This window comes from Triturus cristatus, chromosome 4_2, assembly GCF_964204655.1.
Source record: "Triturus cristatus chromosome 4_2, aTriCri1.1, whole genome shotgun sequence".
Lineage (NCBI taxonomy): Eukaryota > Metazoa > Chordata > Amphibia > Caudata > Salamandridae > Triturus > Triturus cristatus.
In genome coordinates this window covers 173,153,015-173,172,565 of record NC_140586.1, presented here as the reverse complement: position 1 = coordinate 173,172,565, position 19,551 = coordinate 173,153,015, and the positions used below count along the sequence as shown (strand labels likewise).

General features: G+C 45.8%; 1 protein-coding gene across 2 annotated transcripts in view; it reads right to left on the bottom strand.

Annotated features, from left to right (window-relative positions):
- Positions 1-946: 946 nt before the first annotated feature.
- The window catches only part of LOC146833285 (biogenesis of lysosome-related organelles complex 1 subunit 1), a 122,652-nt gene continuing 104,047 nt past the window's right edge, over positions 947-19,551 (bottom strand). For both annotated transcript variants that reach the window (XM_085600991.1, XM_085600993.1), the window contains one exon: positions 947-3,751. In XM_085600991.1, the coding sequence (XP_085457117.1) occupies positions 3,641-3,751 (111 nt within the window). In that variant the 3' untranslated portion in view covers positions 947-3,640. The remainder of the gene's footprint in view (positions 3,752-19,551) is intronic.

Below are 19,551 nucleotides of genomic sequence, written 5' to 3'. Positions count from 1 at the left end.
CATTGTCAGCTTGGCACCTCTGTAAGGGATGGAACAGAGTCAGTAGCATGCCAATCTCACCTCAAATATGCTGCCAGTTTTGGTACACAAAAGACACACAGATGATGGACGGAATGCAGAGCAAATCAAACATTCTCTCCCAGTCAATAAATCTGGGTTAAATCCATTGCTGTTCTGCTCACCATGCCACCCCAGTTTAGACCCAGCCACATGCAAATCAGTCTTGACCTCGTGCCTCATGGGAACAGTCCACACTGAACTGCCAAGCCAGGTCCCCCTGGACCGGAAACAGGCATCCTGGGACCTGTTTCGGGGGATCACCCCTCATCAGCCAGGCTAGCTTGGATCCAGTGGCACAGTGAGCCCGGGACTCATGTCTGGGCATACCCGGCACTCTTAGGGCGAGAAAGCAAAAGACACACAGATGATGGTACACAGTCACTATGATGCCATTGTCGCACCTGAAATATTGGCAGTACACAGGCATATAGCTAATTCACAGATACAGGTCTTGCTGTAAAAACTCCAGGTGCCCCCATTTTCCTCTTCAGCTCTGCTTAGGACCAGTCTTCTTTTTTACAACCACAAGGTCTGTCCCATTGCTATATAATTATGGGGTTATATTGTTCTCCATTGTTATGTACAAAGCCATCAAGCAGTTTGTCCTTTTAAGCTGGTTGCAGGGATTCGGTTTGGAAACAGAACTACGCCTGGCAACCTCAGGACATCGGAATGTAGGGACTGAGTCACCATACTACATCAGTACCTATGGGCCCAAATCCAACTAGCTCATAATGCCTAACCTGCCCTCCTAACCTTCCCAGAATTACAGGTAAATTAGTACCCCAGACACAATTCTCTAGTCCCCAGGGGAACCTTGGAAATAGAGTGTCACCTTTTTTTTCTCACTCATGCATGTCCATAATGAACAAAAGAACGACACAAGGAAAGTTTACAATATTTATTGAAACTATTGTGCTCTAATATGAAGCAACTGTGCAGACATTTGAAAACATACACACCACCAATCCCGCTTTGTCTAAAAAACGGGTCTGACACATGTTTGGGTTGCCCAACACAGGTTTATTTGCCACCAGAATGCACTTTAAAATCAACGCGATGTCTACACCATCAGCTACTGGCAGACGTGTTTCGGCGGTTGCCTTTATCAATGCCGGATATTCGCTGAGTGTTCAAAACTGTAGGTGTTCGTAGGGCTTTGTTAAAATTCACGATGAGGAATCTCATTGGCTGAAGAATGTAACAATAGAAAGAGGACAGGGAAAGTTCCACAAGTAAGTACTGGCCTCTTTCTTTTTTCCAAAGTCCCTCATGCTCTGTGCAAAAAGTCCCGCACAGGGAACAGGACAGTCCATAGTCCCGAGCCAGGTACAGTGACCCGCCCTTGCATCCAATAATGCCATTGGTTTCGCTAGCTCCTTTTGGTTTGCGGGATCATCATGGCGGATTTCATCGTAGCTGGGCAACCCACTCAGCAGTCAATCTGCTCCCTCTCCCCCAATGCCTATACCACAGTCCAGGCCGGGGGGGGGCGCCGCCTTGTGCAGTCCATGCACATTTGAAAACATATGCAACTGAGCAAAGTAATCAGCGTTAAAAGTAAAGTCTATACAATAAAAAGTCCTACCATGGTGAATGATACATCTGCCTACGCCTATCCTCACTATGTGAGCACAGCGATATATCAGTGATTACTGGGATTAGAACCTGATCCCATTTCTGGCATTTGTAGTTAAGTGGTCTGCATCTCAGGTTGCACAAAGCTGGCGCGTCCATATTGCAACCTTTCCCCTCTGCAAGAATCCTCCTCTCTGTTTTCAAAAGGCAAGACTCAGTGTATATATTAAGAGGTGACTCACTTGAAAACCGCAGCTGTTCCTCTGTTTTGTGTCTAAATGCCAGGCTATGTTGCTAATCAATCACAGAAAAACAGGGCATGGTGTTGTTCGACCTTGTACGAAATGTTTAGACTGAGTCCCAGAATGGAGACCTGAATAATAAAATCATGTGCAGTCTAGTTCTAAAAAAAGCCATCGTGGCACAAAAACAAATGTGGTGTGTGTAACATGTGCAAAGCAAAGTGGCCTACAACATGCAGTTAGGCTCAAATAAGGGGGAACTAAGTGGGCCCTAAAGGGAACTCACGACAAGCTCAACAGCAGGATTTGTGCTTACTCAAAGCCGCAGTTGTCGCAATTTTTAAAACGGCCTTCCAGTGAATGAAGTGACAAAGGAGCTCCTAACCCAGGCTGATGCACCGAGTGGTCCCTTTAATTTGCACACCATAAGAGTGGTATACTTCATTAGCACTTGTATAGCACACTATTAGCCCCTTTCATTACTTTAGGATATGACTTTCCAAACCTTTTCCATTGCAAACAACCAGGAGCGCTAAGTAATATGTCTGTAATACAGTGCACACACTGGTGAAGTGTGCTGTGTTGCGTAGTTGCAAGAGACTTATTCTTCTACAGCGGTACCTGGAGTTCAAACCATCCAAGCTCCCCGGTTTGTCCATGCCACGTGGAAGTGCCTGTATTTCAATGCTTCCCTTGGAAATCGAAGGCGAGGCTTATAAATATCCTCAAATTATAGAGAGGATGATTTTCTATTCTAAAAACCCCAAACCCTTTCAAAGGAGAGTAAGGAGTGGTGGGCAGAGTGAAGTGGGATGCAGTGATGGAAGAGAGAGAAAAAAAATACATGCACTCTGTTGGAGTGTTTAAAGGTAAAGAAAAAAGTAGTTCCCTGAATGCAAGCATGTCAGCAGTGGAAAGATGAAGTCAACCAATGCAAGACTGAAAAGCTCCTGAGCTGGACAAACACAAGAATAGGGAGGAAAGCCATTGAATCAAGAGGATATAAATAAGATAGACTACAAAGCCACCCAATTATAAGCAAGTGGTTGATCCAAAGCCCCCTCTATATTTATTGGCAACAACAGATGTGGCTAACAGACTGCTAAAGTGGTCTCTAAGGCCAAAAAATGAGTTGCTGATTTTGTGCATACTAGCCGTTCACACCATCACACTACATACACAGCAACCTCAAACAGGGATGTCCAGGCTTCTCACTCTCAATAACAAGCATTTTATTCAAAAGAAAATAACTGTACATTATACACTGGGCTGTTGGGGGGGTGAAGTGTGGTTGCCGGATTCCCACAAATCACTGGAGGAGTACATTAATCAGACAAGTCTGTTCTGTTTGAGTTTCAGAAAGCGGTAGCTGTTAGAGATTCCTCTAGAACATTCGACAGTCTGAGGTCTAGGCCTGTTGGTAAGTATGTTGAGGTCCTGGTAGGCACTTGAACATATCGAGGTCTTGGCAGACTGGTGACAAAAGAGGTGTGTGCCTACAATGCTCTTAGTAACACAACTTTCCTGTGAGTGACGGGGAGAACTCGGCAAAGGAGGAGGGCTCTAGCTGCCCTGTGAAAATATGCCGCAGAGTGCTGGAAGTGGTCAGGAGGTAAAGGGCTACAGCTGCATCTCATACATACTCCAATCAGGGGCAACAGCAATTGATTTTACATGTACCACAGGGTGGTTCAGCAGGCTTAGGCGCTAGAGAGCTTCAGATGCCTCTTGTACATGTAATATGTGGCACTGTCATAGGTTCAAGAGGTGGTTGGCTGCAGCTGTCCCTTGTACACATACTCCAAGGCGGTGGCAATTGTCCTCATGTCCATCTCAATACTACGTGCCCAGTTCTCCACATCTCCGATTTCCTATGAGAAGAAAAAAAGAAGACTGTTAGACGACCAACGCCATGACGCTTCATCATTGTAACGGAGGTTACCATGCTGCCTGTGGTCTGTGTCACACGCTGCCAGGCTAGTCCTTGCGGAATGATTCAGCCCACCAGACGACACCTCCGGCACTACATAATTATCTCAAAATCTAAGGCAAGTGCGTTAAAGATGCACACTTTTCTCCTACCTACATCACATTACCCTCATTTTGCCACTATGCACTGAACGTTCTATTTTTATTGCAAACTCCATTTTAGGACCACAAAGCCACTTCCTTTTTGGGATATCCTCCTGGATTGCCCATTCAAAACTAGACAGAAAACTACTATTCAAGCTTTGAAAAAGTCTCAAGGAAGAAATATGTACTGGCTGCTTGTGGATGTAAAAAGTGACAAAGAAAATAATAAAAGGGGTTTGGGATATCCTCCTGGATTGCCCATTCAAAACTAGACAGAAAACTACTATTCAAGCTTTGAAAAAGTCTCAAGGAAGAAATATGTACTGGCTGCTTGTGGATGTAAAAAGTGACAAAGAAAATAATAAAAGGCTTCTAAGTTCATGATTATGATCAGTGTTTCACTATTATATGAATTTGCAAACAAATGGCTTATTTTACAATGTTTTTTTGTACTTCACGCATAAACTCTGTAACTGATTGAGGTGGGAGAACGACTAAACGCTCGAGCGAGAATTCTGGCTCAGTTCGAGTTCCTCTTGGACTCTCAATCCCGAAACAAGCAGAGCATTCTGCTTCCTCCCGCACTCCCACGTCATTCCTAATTGCTCCATGCTCACCACTCCGGTACTGCACAGGGGCTGCATGTTGCAAACCCCGTAATGGGATAGTAGGGAAATCTGCCCCTCTTCTTCTGCACAATCATCTTTTCCAGAGGAAGGGGAATATCACTTTATCTCTCATTGCACCTCTTTGGTGGTTCACAGAAATCAACACATTTTAGCGGGCAGCTAAATATGGCCCACGGGTGACCAGTGTGCAAACCACTGAACGTTGCAACAACCATACCTAAATGCGTTCTCTCATTACTTGTCAACATATATTGACCTTTTGAAAATGCAACCCACCCCTCCATTACTGGCCAGTAAAGCAATAATCTATCCTCAAAGAACTGAAATCCAAGCACTTCTCATCTCTTTAGCTCGGATGTCATTTCAAGCATGTATTTAAACAGGTGAAAGACGTGCTCTGTTCAAGGTGCATGGTCAGTGTTGCTGCATGAGCGGAGCTCGGGTAAAAGACAACATTCTTGTGGGACAGACCAAGTACACATTTTTTTTTAAGTTGACAAGACACACCGTGGGCACCTATGTCACATTGTTTATCATCATCATCATCAAGAATTCTTTATTTCGGCCAGTAAGACCATAAAAGCACAGGTAAAAAATACGTCACAATTCATACATATAAATTTCCGAAGATAACATGCATGTGCAATACAGTATCAAAGAATTCCAAATAGAAGCTATAAGATGTAATAAATACATTAAAATACACGTTTGCAGCATTTAAAATTTAAAAAGGGGTAAGGTTGGTACCAATATATAATCACAGAAAGGAGATGAAGTGATCAAATTAGGCAGAGCCTGATTTTAAAATAACTCGGCATGCACACCACATGGAGAATAGATATCGGGAGACAGAATAAACAATCGGAGTACTGGTGTCATATTTTAATATCCTATAGGCCTCCGCCCAGTGATTTGTTCCAAGGTTTCTACATATCTGTACTAGCCATCGGCATCTAGGCTTTTTGTATGGCGGACAAGAGAATAATACATGTTGGTCTGTCTCCGAAATATGATTGCAAGCCGGACAACCCTGGGACAAAATGCCCCCCCCCCCCCCGTTATTTGTAAAGGCACGAAGCGGTAATGATCCGTGCTTGAATTGTAGATACAGCTTTTTAGCAAGGGGAGGCTGAATAACATCAAGAGCAGGTCCTAGCCTGTATTCCTCTTTAATCTCTAGGAAGGATGCAGTCATTGTGCCAGTCACGGGGTTTCTCTTAAGCTGATTAAGTTTATAGTCCCTAAAGATGTTTAACAGGTTCTTCCTGGATATTGACACAGCTTCCTTCAGCGTTAGCCCATAGGTCCCCCAGCCCCATGGCTTCTAGGGAGTTTTTAATATACGCCAGCCATGGGATTTCACTAGCGCCTTGTAGATTTTAAACTTCCTTTAGCTCTTCTCCAAAAGATTTTAATTCTGGGATACTCCAAAGGCATTGACAATGTAGGAGAGGTCTGAGTGCAACGTCCTCTGCAATTGGACCAACCCCGAGATCCATTCGAAGTGGCGTAAGTGGAGTACTTATGGGGAGACCTAGGAGTTGCCTGGCAAAGGAATTCTGATTCTTAGATAGGGGGTCGGTTGGCCGATGGCCTCAGATTTCTGCCCCATACAGGGCCGCCCCCCCTTATTTGGGCTTTATAAATTTCCATCACTGGCCCAACCATTTTGTGGGCACACTTCCTGAGCGTTTTAGCTAACCAACCCCCCCCCCCCCCCCCCCGCCCCCCCCTGTTTTCTGTGTCAGCTTAAGGCTGGCCTTCTTTCTTTGTGCGCCCCACTCCATCTTTCAGTGAGTGTTAATCCTAAGTATTCAAAGACAGTCCCTTTCTCTAGTGGTTTCCCATCTAACTGAGGATTTGGTCATCTAGTATTTTTTACATTAAAAGCCATGTATTTGGTTTTCTGTGAATTTATCTCTAAACCCCTGCTTTTGCAAAATGAATGAAAGATATCTAGGGCCCTCTGTATTCCCATGGGGGACTTAGATAGTAATAGGGAATCGTCGGCAAACATCAAGGCGGGAACCTTGAGGTTTGCCAACCTAGGGGCATCTATATCCCTCCCAGCAATCAGAGTCTCTACTAGGCTGTTAATAAATAAACAGAAAAGGGTTGGAGCGAACACGCACCCTTGTCGTACTCCTCTTTCTATGGAAATGGGGTCAGTGAGCTCACCATTTTTCCCCGTGTCTGATTTGGGCGTAATTACATTCATGGAGCCATTTCATCTGGTGGCAGATAGGGAGGGGCCCCCATTTCTAGTAAAAATGAACAACAATTTGTCCCTCTGGACCAGGTCAAATGCTGATTTTAGGTCGACAAAGATCAAATAAAGGCTGCCACCCTCCAAAAGCACTGTCTTCCAGTACACAAGTTGCAGCCTAAGAATTTGATCATTGTGGACATTCTAGCTCTAAAACCTGCCTGATAGGGGCTGAGTATAGAATACTCCTCCATCCATCTCTCTAATCGTCCCAATAGCACTCGTGCATATATCTTTTGGGTGACATCTATGAGGCTAATTGGGCGATAGTTAGCGGGTAACAGTGGTGAGCACTTCTTGTGAATTTGAATAATTTCCGCCCCCAGCCAGGTCCTAGGAATCGGCATTCCCTGCAGGATAGCATTAAATAAGGTCCATAAATATGGGGCCCAAATATTAGGCTCGTTACAGAAGAGGTCGCCTGGAATCTTGTCTAGTCCCGGTGCCTTAGAGGGGGTAACCCTGCTTAGGACATCCATTATCTCTTTTAGAGAAATTGTTAGAATAGCAGGGATAGGTGGCTGCAAGTGGAGGCACTCATTAATTAACATTGTTTATCACAAATCGGGTACAGTGAAAGACAATAATGAAACCGTCTGATTCTTCTATAAGATCACAGTAGATGTTTCGAGCTATGTTAGAGAGTCTATTAAAAAACAGGCACACTTATTTACCGCCGAACTTTACAGTGTATCAGAGCCTAGCAGAGGCATCCAGACAGGGGTCCCTCTTTCTCTCAGAGAAATAAGCAGTGAGTCACATTGTAAGACAAAGCAGGTCGTACAAAGGCTGGGGGCACACAACAGATGCCTGTAGTCCTAGCAGCACTCACACAGTCGTTGCAGAGCTGAGATCACGTGGCAGAGCAAAGACTCAAAAAAACTATACCACACTCTGCGATCATAGAAGCAGATTTACACAATAGCAATATACTTCAAAAGTCCATGCCTTTGAAGCAAAACACTGAAACACAACCCAGGATACACATCATTGTTAACTAATCACACCCCTCTAAATAGAACACTTTGCACTGTACTTAAGCGGATTTCTTTATCACGTGTGCCTCTAGAGTTCTGTGGCAATTTTTAGGTCTCAGCTAGAGAGCGCATGCGCTGTTTTGAAGCGACAGGTTTTCAATCTGTGGGCTTCAGCCCACCATAGGCTTTCCATCCTCACTCTCAGAGCATAGACCACATACTTGTGTCCATCCACTGCTCCCGTTTTAGAAGCTACTTTTTTCTTTGTGTTTGAGCACTCCACAAGATTGCTTGTTTTCACTCGCTCTGTTCTCAGTCTCCTGTTGCTTCTTTCCCCCTCCAACCCACCCCATCTCAACCCCAGCCAAATCGCCCTCGCATCTAGACGTTGCTTTATCTGTGCAGGAGATACATGCAGAAAAACTTTAGAAGACATAGGGTACATTTTCTTCTCACTTGTTTTATCAGGTGTTGATATCGTTATATGAATTCATTCACATCACATTCATTCATAGTACTCCTTTCCAATGATTACATGAGAAATTTTAGTTCTGAGTTTAACTTAAACGGAAGATAGTTTCTTTGTGCTCATTCTGGAGGTAGTAAAGCCTATAGTGCCATCTTGTGGCCTAAAACGAGAACGTGTGAATATCATTAGCGCTCCTCCTCGTAGGCTTCAGTTTACATGATTTTAAAAAAATGCCTTATTCTTTTCCCCTGGCTCAAAGTAGTGGTAAATAAAGAAGGTAGAAGTTCAGCATATTCTCTAGGTAACCTAAATAAGTATAAGTATTTAAGCAACACGCGTCTCCCCAGGCAAAGGCTATTTTGTTTGGCACGCTTTAAGAAAAGATCGGTTTACACAGGTTTAGTCACGTTTGCCTTAGGTCATCAGTGTCTACAGCATTTAAGATCATATCCCTCTGACAAACTGAGAGGGAAGATTTTGTCTAAGAGGTTATTGAGAGTTACTTCTTGGATGACCCACACAGTTGCATAATTTGAAATTTGTCAGATTTCATAATACTCATAACGCAACAACGTATTGAAATACCCTAATATACATGGCTAAAAAACATTGACAAAGCCAATAGCTCTTGCATCGTTGCGACCTAATGGCTTTGCTAATGCGCAAGATATACAAACAGCTAAACCAGCATTCAAACGTATGGCCCTCTTTATATTTCTGCTCTGAGGGGCGTTCTTAAAAGAAATTAACTGTTTGGGATGGAGGTAGGGAGAATATGAATAATCCTAAACAGCTCTGCTTGAGCTAAACACAATAGAACCCATGCATTCTCAAGTAAGGCTTGCCACGTGAACAGTAAACAAAAGCAGTGGTTTGCAGCCTGGAACACTTCTGTCAAAGGCAGAAGCCTAGCCCGAAAGAGACATTGGGCGCTGCTGTCACTCCCTCTGACACAGCTGGATTTCTCCCGCCACATTACCCTATCTGATGCCTAGGGGATGGGACATTTGAGTCCGACTATTCACCTTTTATTTACACTTCACATATGTGAATTGAAACCTGTTAAAAGGTCAGCCCAGGACCTGACAAAAAAACAGCGTACAAATCGACACATCATGAACAGCACTTTCAGAGAATCCGGTCGTTTACCTAACTGCATTTTGCATTCTGGGACTTGCAGTTTAGTCATGTCATTATGAATGGCATTAAAATTCCCAGCATGTACTAGTCATTACTACATGTAATAGTGTCGATAGCGGGCAGCCCTGGCGCGTGCTCCTCCCCAGTTGCCCCCCCCCACCCACTGTGTACCACTCGGACCCTGGCACTCAACACTATATATAGTATCTGCACCCAGTGGCGGAACCGAGGACCAAAGCCAGCAACCCTTAGTACCTCCAGAAGATATCCCCAGTCCACCGAGACGAATACCTTCTCTAGGTCTATAGACACCAGAGCTAGCTCATCGTCGATATGTCGCACTTAGTGCATAATATGCTCCAGACTCCTAACGTTCATACCCTTGTTGGGGGATGGTATGAATTCGCACTGGTCTTCGTGAACCAGGTGAGCCACCTGTGGGGCCAGTCGGGCTGCCAAGACCTTGCACAGAACTTTGATATCGGAGTTGATCATTGAGAGAGGTCCCCCCCCCCCCCCCCCCCAGGCTCCCGGTCGTTCCCCCAGGCTTTAATTGCATCACGATCTCCCCCCTCCTGCATAGTCTGGGGCAGCAGCCCCGTCTCAAAGGCCTTCTCGTACACCTGCAACAATGGCTGTACCTATTGGCCCGAGTATGCCTGCAGGAAGGCCAACGAGAAACTATCAGCCCCCGGGGCCTTGGTCCCCTGCATGGTTCGCAGTGCCTCCTGAATTTCTTCGATAGTAATTTTGGCGCCCGATTCCTCTACTCCCGAGGTGATAGGACTATTGTTGGGCTCGGCTGGTGCTTTGGCTCTTAGGGCAGAGTCAGACCCATGGTTCGGCTAGTCTCATGAATTCTCTGGCATGCCCACCTCCAATTACCGTCTCCTAGGGTTGTTCCGATGCACTGCTTGAAACTGTGCCCCAGCCACATGGTGCATATTGATGCATTTCTCAAAAATAAAGATAGAATGAAGCACTGAGCAGTTTTAAAGGACAGTCTCCATGTATCCTTAAGTCCCTGGATGCTCAGGACAGGAAAGCACAGCGGGAATAATTGCTCTGGAAGCCAAATAGATCGAGGGGTGCTAGCACTGTTACTGGGCAGATACCAGCTCCAGCTCTCTCAAGGAAATACAGAGTAACCTCCATATCCCGTGGAGTTCTTTCTGGTTGGGCTCTCTGTGCTGAATCTATGCTGCGAGCCCTTGCAGCCAATCCTCTGGTGCTCCCTGATCAGGCTAGCATGTCTGGTGGAAACAGGAGTCCTGTTGCAGCTCTCCACTGAGCACAAAGATAAAACCTCAGCATTAAGCAGTGGACATCAAAGGCAAGGGAAATCATAGGCTCTTGTATGCTCCAATCAGAGGCCTCCTCGCTTGAGGGTCAAGGATCTTAACTTGGGGTGAAGAAATGTCACACTCCAAGAAACTACCCGGTGGAGTAAGCCACCTTCACTCTATCTTTATACATTCCACCTCAAAAGAAAATGTGCTGGATCCTGAAAATACTCCACCAGCCGTCCCACCACAGGCCAACTAACAAAAGTTCAAACAATGGACCGGTTCCAACCCTTCCGAGCTCAGAATGTTCTCCACACAAGGAGGCGCTTCTGCGTTTCTTTGATTCTATATGCTTGCAGTGCATAAGGTGTCCCGGTCAAGCCACCCCCAAAGCTGGTGAGGGGAGGGATGGCATACAAGAGGGCTCTGCTGAAACACCGCTTCCTTTTTTCTACGCATATCTGTTCGGATAAAACTTGGGACGCAGTGTACAGAAGGGGCATCTACCTTGCATCTTCGCAGTTTTGAGCTCCTCCCTCGTTTCTCCAGCAGTCATCGCAGCTGGGGCGATGCATGCCAAGCCCATAGACATGTCGTAATATGGGCCCCACTGTGCCGGACCCACTTTGAGCCAAATAAGTAAATAGTCATAATACAAATGCAGGGATAGTCTCCCTCCCAGAGAACAGAAAAGGCTACCTGCTACTCCTAAGTGCTTCAGCTTCAGCCTGCTGTATCGCGTGCTGCATATTATTCCATCGTCCACGGTCTGGGCTCGGGAAAGCATCCTGAAAATGTTTTGGGGTCGATCGTGGGCCGGCTCCGCATGACTAAGGAAGTTAACCCAAATCCCACAACACCTCATAATATATCCGACATCTTTAGACTGTCTTTTCCCTGACAGGCCTGGGTGCCTGAGCTGGGAAAATAAGCATTACAAAGTATGCAACGTCGTTCACTACGGAAGCCAGAGAGGGTCATGTGAACCATACAGTCTCGTGCCTCAGAAGTATTATGGCAAAGCAGTGCTCCTCCAAGGGCAGTGGGGCTAAAGTGAGAGTAGATTTAATAGTGTCTGCTCTACTGTGGTCTCTAGTGCTCCTTGAATATTCACGTTGTAATGTTTGGATAATGTGAAAACAGACGACGAGGTGCTTCCTTGTGTAGGTTAAGCTTCGGTGAAATATCGCATAATTTTGCCTAACGCTTGTTACAGGAAATCCTGCAATTACTCCATTATGCGATGTGGCGTAAAAAAATGAGAACAGGAACAATATGAAGGACCAGGTCACGAGCAGTGTTGTTCGCAGCACTTGTATTTTGTGTGCTATTTGTCAGTGTACAAAGTGTCCTCACTTACAAAGAGGATGCAATTCACACTAAAATATAACACGAAATTCAGGGTTTTGCTTTTCACATAATTTTTGTGGATATTGCATAACTACACAAAAGCAAATTACGCTAATTCCACACATCCCTCATATACATCTCATAATGGCCCATTTCCAACAAAAGTAAATGAAGCCATTTCCCTCCAAGATGAATGTGCTGGAGGTCGAAAACTTAATATTCTATTAGGTAAAGTGTAACACAACTAGATAGACTGAATACTCCATGTTGTAACTCAGGGCTTTAAGTAGGCCGGGTGCTGCCGGTGCTCAGAACAGGCAGTTCTAAAAAGCAGGTGCTGAGAGGGTCCCTATCGGGCTCTCAATTTTTGCCCTCATCCTCAGGGCGAAAACTAATCTCAACTCTGCAGCAGTGCCACCCTTCACTGCCTCTGATGTAACTTCAAAGAGACTCGTTAAAGCGCTTTCAGTCTCATCATTTCAGAATTGAAGCATTTTCAATATTATATACATCGAAGCCATAGTTGTTGCTTGTTTATCTTATGCAACTACCAGCCATTGACAAAGCCAATTGTCCTGGCTTGTTGTAGGTGTAAAGTTACTTGCTGTATTATATATCTGGATGCCCTCACAGAAACAGCAAAATACCAAGGGGGCGGCACACTATGCTAAGTGCAGACTTTTAGCTTAGGTGTTTTTTTAAGTCATACCCTTAATTACATAGGCCACGCCCCTTTGAGAGATGTTTTTATCCCACTTCAAGGCCTATTGTAACTGTTCTCTTTTTAACTGGCTACTCTAACACCCGCCGTAGCATACGACAAGCGGGTTGGCAAGTCTTGGGTATGGGTTTTTAGATTATATAAATTATTTAGGAGAGCCCATCGGCCTGCTATACTAGTTAAAGAATTTTCTTCCGCAGATTGAGAGTTCGGAAAGAACAAAAGTTTGATTAATGTGAAAGGATTAAGTGACTGGTGGTATAAATCTTGAGGTGTCCGTAACACAAACCTATCTGAAATGTACAGATAGGTATGGGTGCAGTATTTATGGTATGTTAGTAGGTATCGGCACAGTATCGTCAAGGAGGATTATGCGATGTTCAATGTAAAGGGTTGGAAGGAGGAATTATAGAAAGGTTTAAAGGGCACTGAATTAAACCGAGTTAGGACCTTATGTGGATTCCAACTGGGTGGACAATGCACAGGGCTCGATAAATTGGTTTTACACCTTCAAAAAAGGTGCACTACGACTGGAAAATAAAAAGTAATGGAATATTGGCACTTTTCATCTAAACCCATAGTGCCAATAAATTAATTCACATGTAAGCATGAACCCACGCAAGTATCCAATCAATGTAGTAACTATTGCTGGAACAGTATCAAATGCTGTACTGGGCATAGAGTAGTGAACCTTTCTATTTTGCAGCATATTATGTCAGTGGAGCTTGCCTTCCACCCCGCCATATGATGGCCAAGCATCTTCGAGGGAGTTAAAACATCCACATTCCAAGTAAGGGGACCGACTATTAAGCGACTTGCGGGTCTCTTGTCTAAGAACATTGTTAGTAAATGTGGCCGAGGGGGACACTATGTTGTGCCACAGAAGTGTACTAAGATTAAGAACCACAGCTGGCATGAAAATAGGGCTCAGGGACATTTGGGCTGACTTGCTCTCGATGACCACCTGGGGCCTTCTGATGCATAGTGTCACTGGTGCGCAACAGGATGTGCCCCCTTAGGACACTATAGTATTACAGAATGGTCAGCAGACGCTTGTGCAGCCCTCTCTGTATTATGGATAGCATTAGCGCACATGCAGCGCCAGAGTTATCTTGAGAGGGCATTACCTCATTGGCTTGAGGGCGTGGCCCCAGGCAATTGAGGTAATAACTATGCCAACCACACCCTATTGTAAACGCAGTCACAGAAGCAAACAGGCCTTTGCAAGTTGCACGGAGAGTATGCCACAAAACGTTGGTACACTGTTAGTGTTCCTCATGATGACAGCCTTCTGGAGGAGCAAAGGGGGTCCCCCATGAACAACTCCCAGACATCCGCCTGCAGATGGGTGCATTCACTCATTGAAGCCACCTGCAAGAGGTTCTCGGTCTCCTCCTTAAAAAGTGTAGGCGACTCTTACCTGCACTATGAAACATGGAGCGGCTTCTAAGCAGCCGCTCCATAGTTCACTGATCGTGCTGCCTCCAGGGCAGACGTGAATTTGCGGTTCCCCTCAGGGCAGTGTATTCATGATAATATGGTGTATTGTCCCAGTCTGAGTCAGGCTCACGCTTTTAAAGATGGCAGACCAAGATGCTCTGCTCATTCTGTATTAGGGGCCCTGTTAGGGTGACCAACTGGCATTGGTGCAAATTCAGGACGGTGAGTGTCAAAATTCAGGACAAAGGGTCAAAATTCAGGACACAAATTCAGGACAGGAGATCAAAATTCAGGACAAAACTTCAGGACAGAGGAGGTTGCGCAATAGTATATAAGTAAGCCCAGCCATATCCAAACATTCAACCATTTGCAAACCTATCCATCATGTATCCTTCCATCTATCATTTCACTCATCCATCCTTTCACTCATCTATCCACCCTTTCACCCTATCCATCTGAACTCTCATCCATCCACTCTTCTACCCATCCAGCCATTCACTCACTTATCCATCCAGCCATTTACCCTTTCACCCATCCAGCCATCCTTTCACTTACTCATCCATCCATCCATCCATCCACCCAGTCCCTCATCCTTCCACCCATCCACCCTTTCAGTCATCCATCCATCCTCCCTTTCTCTCTCCATCGACCCTTTCACTTAGCCAGCCTTCCTTCCATCCACCCACCCATCCATCTACTCATCCACTCATGAATCCATCCATTGACCCTATCACTCATCCATCCTTTCTCTCATCCATTTATCCTTTCACTCCTTCACTCATCTATTCTTCCTTTTGTCCATCAACCCTCCCTTTCACTCACTCATCCATCCATCCTTACATCCACCCTTTCACTCATCCGTCCATCCATTCACCCTTGCACTTATCAATACATCAATCCATCCATCATTTCACTCATCCATCCACCCACTCATCATCCACCTTTTCACTCATCCATCCTTTCACTCATCCATCCACCCTTTTACCCATCCAGCTACCCTTCCACCCATACATCCAGCTATTTACCTTTTCCCTCATCCATCCTTCCACTTACTCATCAATCCATCCATCCTCTCTCATTATCCATCTATTCAATCTTTCATTCATCCATTTACTCTTTCACTAATTCATCCAGCCATCCACCCATCCCATCACTTACTCACTCGCCCACATTTTCATATTAATTTTGAGCTGAGCCTTTTCGAGTAGAGGCCCATCAAGAACTTCACCCTTGCTGCAGGAGCCATTCCAGGACTGGGACAGAAGGCACCCAGGGCGGAGACAGGATCCACCACAAGGGGGACAGGAGCCATCACAGGTGGGGGGGAGAGGAGCCACCACATGGGGGGACAGGAGCCATCACTGGGGGGGGGGGGCAGGAGCCATCACAGGAGGGGGAACTGGATCCACCAGGGTGGGCACAGGGGTGGGCATGCAGTATTCTAGTATCATCTTGGTCTTTTCCAGGGTGGGGTAGGGCTCCTCACGCCCTCCTGGACAAGACAAGGAGAAGACAGGTTCTCTTTCCAAAATGTTAGTTTTGCCATCCCCCACTGTGATGTACAGTACTTAAAGGAGATACTCCAAGAGAACTGATTTAACTGATTGTCCTCCATACGTTGTTAATCAGTGTGGGTGCAATTGTGCCATTTCTTTATTTTATTACATTATAGACTGCATGTTTGCAGAACCGAGGTTTGCTTACAATTTAGTGACAGTGATTAAGTTCTGTGAAGAGAACCACGTGCTGCCTCGGTGTAATCAGGGCCGGTTCTAGGATGTTTGGGACCCTGGGCAGAAAAAGAATGTGTGAGACCCCTTTAAATTGCAGAGACTTGAGGCAATCAGGGCTGTTTGCATCTGAATAGATGCCCCCACTCCTGACGCTGCAGCCCCTCCCTCTCAGTCACCTTCAAGCACCTCTTAACACCTCATCAAGGGCTAAAGGTGTGAGGGTAGCCATCCTGCTGTGCCTCTCCAATGCTGCTGGGTATCTTGGTACTGCATCGGAGTCTGTTACACCCGACCTCAACAGCATCGGAGTCAAGCAGGGAGGTGGAAGCTGTGCCGGCTTTAGGGTGGTGCGACCGGTGCCCGGTTAAAATTACGGACAAATGGCGTTCGTTAAAGAATCCTTCACGGACAACGGACAGACAGCCGAAATTACGGACTGTCCGTGAAATTTACGAACGGTTGGTCACCCTAGGCCCTGTATCATGCATAGTGCCCTTGGGAAACAACATGGGTGTGCGATTCCTTTGTGCACCTCGGGGCACTATGGTATTGCATAAGGGGCTGCAGTCGCTTGAGCGGCCCCTTCTATACAATTTATAGGCTGGCACACATATAATACCAGCGCTATCTTGAGAGGGCATTCCCTCAGACTCCGCGCAAGTCACTTTTGGTGTGGAAGACGCAGACATGGCCATGCAGAGCGGAACAACGCCACCTATGGGTGTGCAGGGGTACTGTTCATAAAATACATTTCGGATCCAGTCGGCCACCTGGGGATAACTCTAAGGTAGGGAATCTGTGGCTTGAAGTCTCCATCAAATAGTGCACTACAAAGAGGTGGCATACTGTAAGCATGCTACCTGATGGCAGCCCTCCGGATGGGCTCATGGGGGTCCCGTGTACCGCATCCGAGGACACCACCCCTCCAACACATCCCCCTGCAGGCGGGTGCAGTCATTCACTGCATTAGTCTGCAGGGTGATCTCGGTCTTGTCTTTAAAGTGCAGGTGGCTGCCATCTGCACTGTGAAACAGAGCCACTTGGAACCAGCTGCTCTGTATTTTACTGAATGAGCTGTCCCCAGGGCAGCCGCAAGTTTGCATGTACCCTGGTGCAGTGCATTCATGACAATAGGGAGAACTGTCCTGGTCTGCGCCGGGCGCAACATTGGAAAGGTCTGCCTGACCCAGAACAGTGCGCTAGTTTTATAATCCAGGCCCAGATGTTTGAGTGTAACTGAATGAAAGCATGCACAAAGGTCGAGTACTTCATTTGTTAGAAAGTTGGTGCCACGGCCCTATTCAGTAGGTCACTGCAGCTTGCACCACCCATTGCCCCTGCCAACGTTGCCAATGGCCGTGCCAACACAGTTGCTAAACATCACACTCCTACAAGTGTGACAATTAAGACTATTCCAGGGCCCTACAGCCTTAAGAGTGGCTTGGTTGGCAGGTATTAGTCATTGTAATGTATTTTAAATTAATAATCAACTGTTGTTGTGCTTATCTCTAGTTTAGAGATGCAGTGCCACCATATGTCAGACTGTCATATGTGCTGGTGTTGACAATTAAGTACAGTGTTGAGCACCGGAAACCACCAGCTCGAATTTAGCACTGCAAAGGTCACTGATCAATGATGTATTACCATTGGAGGTGAAGTTTAATCTTTTGTTTGTTTTCTTTTGTTGCATACAAATCTATTGGAGGTTGACGCCTCTGGAGCAAATCTGCTGCCCGCCACCGAATGGTCTAGTTCCAATTTGCGTGTTCTTACGGACTGCCTCATGAGCATGCCGGCAAGGACTTTGTTCTGAACGACCTGGCGGCACATGGTTTTGAGCCAGTCTTGAGAGTGGAACGGACTTCATCTGATGAGGTTTGTTGACAAACCACTGCTATGGTGTTGTCTGACAATCATAATAATCGACCCCTGCAGGAGAAGCTGGAACGCCGCGCAGGCATGTCCAACTGTCTGCAGTTGTAGGACATGGATCTATTGTAGCGCCTCTGTAGAACTCCACAGAAACGTGAAATCAAATGCCCTTTATGAGCGCATCAACATTTTTGAGGTCTACTGCAATGTCACAGGTGGAACTGGATTTGCAAATTATCTGATTATACACTTTTGATAGTGATCACCATTGCAGACCTTTTACCACCTTCTGAAGCACAGCCACTAGATTTGCTCTGCCTGCTTGAGAACAACCGGCTCGCAAGTCACTCCTGAAGCTGCCTTTATGCAGAGATGCATGCGTTATTATATGTAGGGAGCTATCATGATGAATAATGCCATTTCTGTCAGAAGCTGAGGCATCTTATATAGGGAAGTATGCTCTAAAAATCCCTCCTGTGATTTGGCCACTACCTTCAGTGCGTTGAGTTCTATTTCCGGATATTTCTCTTGTTGCATCAGGATTGTCCATTCCTTATGAGTGCGGACCGTGAAGCCGAAAGGGTGCAGCAGTTGCATTATCACGTTTGCGCAGTTTGGCAGTGCTAAACCAAACTCATCCTTTACCAAACAATCACCCAGGTATGGCTGCATGGCTTCACGCTGCAGATGTGCTGCCACGATCAACCACAGGAACACCTGAGAGCAGACTTGATTGTGAACGGAAGTACAAAGAATGGATACTGTTTGCCGCCTATCACAAAGCTTTGGATCCACAGGGATATAGGCTAGATTCTTCAGTGTGATGGTCGCTAGGAAGTCTCTCATCGTAGTATGAGGTCTTGCAAAACTTTCATCTAAAATGTGTCTATATGTAGAAATTCAGTGAGCGTGCACCTATTGGTCACACATTGCGATCTTTCGAATTTGGTAGTACGCAAAGTACACTTCCTGACCTCCTTTTTGTGGTGGCAACTCCTCGATGATCCCCACTTGTAAGCGCGACTTGCGCTCGACGAGCAGGAGAGGCATCTGACTGTAACTAAGAAGAAATGTCTTTCTGCAGTTGCACGGTTTGCGGCACAATCAGGCATTAACTAGTGCGAACTACCAAGAGAAGCTATTGCTTTGAGATTATATCTTCCCGGCACCTAGCGAAGAACCTCAGTCATCCCCGATTGATGAGGTATGGTCGGCCATGCTCTTCCCAGGACAGTTGCCTTTTAAATCTTGCCAAAACCTCTTTTTCTCCCCTATTGAATCCTCTTCAAGTGATGCATAAAAAGAATGCGTACGCTCAATTGCTGCTTCAGCTGTATCGTGTGGTGGTAAAGTCGGAAATGATGGAGGATAGTCTTGGTTCCCACTTTTCTTGTGGCCTCTTAGGACCAGGACATGTCACGCAGGTCATAGGAACTAAATGGCTTAAAAGATTTTATGTTAGTAGATGAAACATTTTGTTAGTGCTGACTGCTTCGGAAACTTTCGGAACTTAACCTTTGGTAACATTTACAATGTCTGCTGGAGCAAGGTAGCCATGGACTTTTGGGTGTAAGCGCATTTATTTTTCAAGGTGAGTTTGATCACCCTGCCTGTGAGTCGAGCAACTTGGTTGTCTAGGGCTGTTTTGACACCATGAGGGCTGTCATGTTTCTTCACCTACCTACGGTACTCTAGAATGTTTAGGCGCCGAGGAC